Source organism: Sinocyclocheilus rhinocerous, unplaced genomic scaffold, assembly GCF_001515625.1.
Source record: "Sinocyclocheilus rhinocerous isolate Xijiao unplaced genomic scaffold, SAMN03320098_v1.1 scaffold4019, whole genome shotgun sequence".
Taxonomy (NCBI): domain Eukaryota; kingdom Metazoa; phylum Chordata; class Actinopteri; order Cypriniformes; family Cyprinidae; genus Sinocyclocheilus; species Sinocyclocheilus rhinocerous.
This window is the reverse complement of record NW_015661870.1, coordinates 89,957-96,992: the sequence shown is the minus strand read 5'-3', so window position 1 is coordinate 96,992 and position 7,036 is coordinate 89,957. Positions and strand designations below refer to the sequence as shown.

The 7,036-nt window shown below is 36.2% G+C and overlaps 1 protein-coding gene across 1 annotated transcript in view; it reads right to left on the bottom strand.

Annotated features, from left to right (window-relative positions):
- LOC107726601 (synaptotagmin-16-like) overlaps nt 1-4,259 on the bottom strand; it is a 13,109-nt gene extending 8,850 nt beyond the window's left edge. The window contains exons 1-2 of the mRNA XM_016536246.1: nt 3,932-4,259; nt 399-611 (exon numbers count right to left, since the gene is read on the bottom strand). Coding sequence (XP_016391732.1) covers nt 399-611; nt 3,932-4,259 — 541 coding nt within the window. The remainder of the gene's footprint in view (nt 1-398; nt 612-3,931) is intronic.
- Between the last annotated feature and the right edge of the window lie 2,777 nt (nt 4,260-7,036).

Genomic DNA, 7,036 nt, shown 5'->3' with positions numbered 1-7,036 from the left:
GCACCGTATTGCCATATGCATTGGCAGTAGCAAGTTCCTGTACTTGCTTGCAGCAGCAGCAATAATCTACAACTACAGCAATAACCAACAGCAGCAGCAATTCAGCAGCAGCGTAGCTGATCTGTTCAGCCAAGACCAAATGCATTAACATTGTCATATCCATCACCATGCTAAAATGTTCAGAGAGTTGTCATGATTGAAATGCATTTTACTGTCCTTCTTTCTAAACCATGGCTCTGTGCTCTATTAATCAGCTAGGAGCCGCTTCAAAGCATAGTGAAATATTCAGTGTGGTTGACATATATGTGGCTGTAATGTATATCAGGAAAGCATAGCTATGCTATGCATATTTATATACAAATGTCTGAGTGAATAGGAGAATGTGGGTGGGTGCGTACCTTCACAGTCAGATGGCTCTGTGCTTCCTTCTTCCTTGTCAGAGAGCAGCCGTTTAAATTTGTGATGTTGCCCTGGTGCATTCTGGGTGTTGAGCTCCGTAACACCCAAACGGAAGCTTTGTGAGCGCGAAACAGAGATCTCAAACTGCTTTGCTAACTCCCCATCGCTGTCTGACGAGCTGGAAATCTCTCCATCATCGCCGTAACTATTCACTACACACACAGATGGACAAAAAAGAGACAAACAAAAAAGTTACAAAAAAATTTGGATAAAGATAAATGCAGAGAAAATGAATGAATATGGACCAATATAGGCCTACCAGCCATAATTCCAAGGCATTGCTATGTGGTTGCTAGGGTGTTCTGGGTAATTACTCTGCCATTACCATTCCCATACTAGGTGGATGCTAGGTTGTTGTTAACTAGCTTAAGTCAAAAGAGTCTTTCTTTAAGACATTCTGATCCCCTAGAAATGGCTCCAGTTCCTTGTTCAATGCAAGTCTATGGAAATTTTTGCCATGCTAGCAGCATTCAAGTAAGAAATGTCTTCTTATTAAAGCTATAGACATTATTCATTCCACAGCAGTGAGTGATTTTCTGCTTTTATTTTATGTTTGGGGTCATATTAACAATGTAAACAACAGTACTGTATGTTACGCTGCTGTCACTTACACAGATATAATATAAACATGTGATTTCTTTCCCAGATGTTTACCTTTCTCAGACACAACCGACTGTGTTTTTTTGTAACTTATGTGTGTTTTTCACATAAACGTGTGCATTTGACAGTTCAGGCGCAACAAGACATGAAAGATAACTTAGTTTAGTACTCACATCCAATCAAAATAGGCATTTTCAAAATGATATAATAAATGATCTGTGAGGTATTTTAAGCTGAACTTTCACAGACACATTCTGGGGACACCTGAGACTTATATTACATCTTGAAAAAAGAGGCATAATAGGTGCCCTTTAAAATAACCGATTTCTTTTAAAATAAATATTTTAAAATGTAATTATTCCTGTTTAAACTTTGATACTTTTTTCAGGATTAAAAAAAGATTAAAAAGAACAGCGTATTTATTTCAAATCGAAATCTTTTCTAACATTATAAACGTTTTTTACTGTCACTTTTGATCAATTTAATGCATCCCTGCTGAATAAAAGTAATAGGGCCTAAATTCTTTTTTTTTTACTGGTCCCAAATGTATATGCAGTATTAATAGTGATAACTGCCTTAGCAAGCACCATTCAAATAAAAGACCAAAAAGCAGAAAAACATTCACTTCATACTGATGCAGGACACTCTGACCACAATAACTTGTTTTTTTCCCCCCATATTCCATAAAGTGAGAGAGAAAGAGTGTTGTTGGTAGGTGACTCAGACATGTTGGTATTTTTTAATGGTAATGTAGAGTGTGTGTAGAAAGGCATGTCTACCATATGCACCTAATCATAAGAGAGTGGCCAATTAGTGTCTTTGGGTCTCTTTTTTCTCTCTTATCCATTATAGTTGTACTTCCATTCATTGCACTGCATTTCACCACATCATTCACTCACACACACATCAAATTAGGCCAAGTGGCTATGTAAGGAGCAGCATAGAAGGTTGCCATGGTTACCAGTCCCTCACACTGAAGTGCTTTCCTCAATGTACGCACCGAGTGCGTTCTGTATGACATAAATAATACCTACGCATTGAATCTGAAAGAAGAACAATCATCGCAGCTGTGCCATTCCAAACAGAACAGCTCATAAATAACTGCAGCAAAGAACTCTTCAAAACAAATGTCCTTGTAGAGTCCAACTCATGGACATTTTGTATAAAACATATATTAAACCAAGTTTACCTCTGATTCTGTACAGAAAATTTTTTTTTTCTAAATAAATAAATATTTTAACTATTTGAATGAAAACTTACTGTAGTATGAATAAATATGAATTAACAATGAACAGTATATTTAGAAATTGCAATAACATGTTCAAAAGATTAAAAAGCATTTAATATTTCTTCAAAATGCTAATATTTTTAAAAAGTTTTTTTTTTAAAGATTGAAAAAAGTAAAAAAAAAACAAAAAAAACAATATGAACTGTTAATTTACTAGGTGACAGACATTTATTTATTTAGTTAGTTAGTTAGTTAGTGAATTAATGTGAATTTCAGAATCTTTCTAGCTCAGACCTATAGAAATATCTATATTTTATCCAGCCTCTTATAGAAAAATGAAATGATTTCCAAACATTTACTGGCTAACTTTCTTTCAAAATTAACAAAATATATATATTTTTTAGAATGTCCAAGATCTTAAAGGGATAGTTCACCCAAAAATGAAAATTCTGTCATCATTTACTTGCCCTCAAGCTGTTCCTGACCTGTATGAATTTCATTATTCTGCTTAACACAAAAGACATTCTGAAGAATATTTGCTGGTCAATTGACTTCCATAGTAACATTTGTCATACTATGGAAGTCAATGGGGACCAACAACTGTTTGGTTACCAACATTCTTTAAAATATCTTTTTTCATGTTCCACAAAAGCAAAGGGTCAGTGTCAGCGAGTCAGAATTTTCATTTTTGGGTGAAATATTTCTTTAACAAACATGTTAAGAGTATCATAGGTGGTGTTTATTGACTAGACTATGTATGATTGAATTTTTGTATGTGTGTGTGTGTGTGTGTGTGTGATCGTGTGTGTGTGGGAGTGAACATGGCATGTGTATTTGATATGTGTGTATGTGTGTACAGTGTATTCATGTGTAAATTAAATGACTCCTGTTTGTTTTGAGAGGGCGTTCTCAGTTTACTGAATATATTAAATATCCAGAAAGATGAAACACACACACACACACACACACACACACACACACACGGGGCTGTGTCTTAAACCCTGCATATGAGTGACTGTGTGTCTGTGTTTAGTGTCTTTCCAAGCAACAGAATTTCTCAGAAACTTTTGCAAACAATGACAATTTAATATGAAAAATCGACAAAAAAGATATCTGAAAACTAAAGCTAAACGGAATGTGCGAGACTTCCAATTCATCAGCCGTTAGTATAGACAAATAATTAGAATAATAATAGAGTGCAGTAAATAGTAAAGCTATTTGTGCTAGAAGCCAGTGTACATATGATTATTATGATAACTAATAATAATAATAATAATAAGATAAATACCAGGTTGCAATATTAAGCAGCATAACAGTCTGTTTTTGTACAGCTAAAATTGAATAATCATCTGACACTGGAAGCCCTGCACAATTAAGTTACTAATTGTCGCATTAAAAAATTAGGTGGACTGAACAAACCAAAGCTTACTGTAGCAAGGAGGAAAAACTAATTTAAGACCCTAACAAACACTAAAATTAAGAAGCTACCAGTCAAAAACAGGTAACAAAACCTTACACAGCAAACATGTAACCAGTTTACAAGAACAGAACCACCAGTGATGTTTAAACTAAACAAACGAACAGCAGTCTCAACAAAAATGGACCAAGAAGATGAACCAAGCCAACTTCTAACACACATCTTACCAGCATCAGAGCAGCGTGAAGCCAGGAGACTCCTTCTGCTCTCCAGCTCATCTGTCTCTTCACTGATGGGAGTCAGACGTTCGGCTGAGGGGGCATAATCAAACCTGCTGCCCTGACCTCGCAGCGCCAGCTTCTCCTGTGGATCCACTCCAGATCCATGAACAACCCTCAAGTTTTGCTCCACCTCTGAACTCTCATCTTTTACTGAGACCTCAGAGTCAACAGCTCCGTTTTGGCCGAGGCGGCGGAAGCCATTGGAGAAAGCATCTGAAATCTGAACGAGCCATGAAGAGAAGGCTGGGATACCTGCCTGAGGAACATCCGCCATTCCATCAGATTTCAAAATGTTTTTCTCAACACTTTTTTTGACAACAGCTCAAAAGAAGGTCTATTTTCAGATGCACAGAAGACCCAGTGAATTCCCTCATGTTGTTACTGTTTTAAAAACAAAATCAACAGAGCTTATACAGTGCATATATTTACTTCTATAGTGCAACTAACTACCACAATTTGTACGGCAGACAGACATCAAGCGTAACTGCCTTCAGCTATTTGATGAAAACTGTTCTAAATAATACAGTTTAAACTGTTTTAAATGGTATTAAAATTTTGTCCGAAACCAATAATAAAAAAAAATGTTTTATTAAATTTTTTTATGGCCAATATCTATGGAAGCCTGTTTCCGCCACAGAACCAAAAAATAAAAAAGGTAATTGTGACTTTTTATCTCACAATTCTGACCTTTTTTCTCACAGTTGTGAGTTTACATCTCGTAATTCTGACTTTTTTTCTCAAAATTGTGACATATATACTCAAAATTGTGAGAAATAAAGTTAGAATTGCGAGATAAAAACTGTGAGTTATAAAGTCATAATTGCGAGATATAAACTCGCAATTCTCACTTTTTTTCTCAGAATTGTGTGATATATACTCAAAATTGTGAGAAATAAAGTTAGAATAAAAAAGTCAGAATTGCGAGTTTTTAAAGTCCAATTTTGAGGGGGAAAAAAGACTGATATGTTCTCAGAATTGCGAGTTTATATCTCACAATTCTGACTTAACTCACGATTGCATCTTATAAAGTCAGAATGGCAAGATATACAGTAAACTCACAATTCTGGAGAAAAAAGTCACAATTTCGAGTTTATATCTCGCAATTCCTACTTTATAACTCGCAATTGCAAGTTTATATCTCATAGTTCTGAGAAAAAAGTGTAAATTACGAGTTTGTATCACGCAATTCTAAAAAAAACAGTCTGAATTGTGAAAAAAGGTCAGAATTGTGAGATGAAATGTCCTGTATGGAAGTATGGATCCACAATTACCTTTTTTTATTCAGTGGCGGAAACGGGCTCAACTGATATCTGGGTAATAGTCCAATTTTGAGGGGGGGGAAGACTGATATGTTCTCAGAATTGCGAGTTTATATCTCACAATTCTGACTTAACTCACGATTGCATCTTATAAAGTCAGAATGGCAAGATATACAGTAAACTCACAATTCTGGAGAAAAAAGTCACAATTTCGAGTTTATATCTCGCAATTCCTACTTTATAACTCGCAATTGCAAGTTTATATCTCATAGTTCTGAGAAAAAAGTGTAAATTACGAGTTTGTATCACGCAATTCTAAAAAAAACAGTCTGAATTGTGAAAAAAGGTCAGAATTGTGAGATGAAATGTCCTGTATGGAAGTATGGATCCACAATTACCTTTTTTTATTCAGTGGCGGAAACGGGCTCAACTGATATCTGGGTAATATTCAAAATCTTTACTATTTTGTCTAAATAAATAAATTAACAAAAAAAACTAAAATCAGTCAATCAGTTATAAATGCTACAAGTGAATTTAGTCATTACAACACTATAATACACAGTATGAAAATAAATAGTCATTTTGAAACTGGTCAAAGATTGCATTTAACAATGTTATTAAATTATATGTGTTTCTAAAGATAAACTTTTAGTGACCGCTAGATGATGGTAGAGGTAATCTAAACGTAAAAATATGAAAAACTAGCATGCACAATTAAATGTCCAATTCCAATAACTTAAAAAAATCTCAAATATCAGCCAATAACTGATATGGTACCGATATATCGTGCATCCCTAGAACAAACACTTACCAGCATGGCTTCCTCAAAAAACAATCAGTTACTCCATTTAGAGCCCCTGCACCTCAGAAACTATCTACATATAGCAAACCGTCATCCAAACCAGTTCAGCAGCACCTGAAGCATGGCGTTTAACTAGCTAGTAGACTCAGGACATCTCATAGGACAGACAGAGTGAATGTTTACTAAAGGAGCTGCTTTGAAATACCACAGCAGAACTTCCTCCAACACCCAGCTGATATACTGGCTGTGTAATGTGTGTGTGAGTCTAACCAAAAAGTGCAGGGTTTACTCATAGGTGTGTGTGTGTGTGTGTGTGTGTGTTTTCCAGGAATGAACAGAGATAGGGACAACCCACAGAGCAGTGTGTCGTTCACTGCATATAACATACAGATAATTGGATCCAGTGTTCGAACTATACCGTGGACTTTGGGGGAGCCCACTTGTTTTTTTTTTATAATGGGGGCGGGGGGGTGTCCGTGCGCTTGCGCGTGCCTCAAAAGAGGGCTTACATACCATAATTCCTCCGTTCAATTAGGCCTAATTAGCGCGCTAGGACCGCGGTTCAACTTAAATCTGACAACACATCTGTAATATGGTTTCTTAAAAATAACACATAAAAAAACAGGGTTCGGCTAATGTGTGTTTCTGTCGATGGAAAAACCATTCACTCTTGTTCAATGCGAATGCCGTATGCTGGAATATGAGCAGTCGTTTATTCCGTCATCACCTGGGTGCTGATAGCGCACGCGCACAGGTGAGACCAGAACAGCACACGTTGATATCTGTGTTAAAACTAAACTCATTTAAGCTTTGCCAGTTGAAACATTTAAGAGCCAGAGGACGAGAGCTCGCTTGCGCTCATCCGAAGCGCGCAAACCTGCGTCTCAGAACGCGCGTGAATATTAAGCTCTCTCTTAAAGGAACGCTCCACTATTTTTGAAAATAGGCTCATTTTACAACTCCCCTAGAGTTAAACAGTTGAGTTTTACC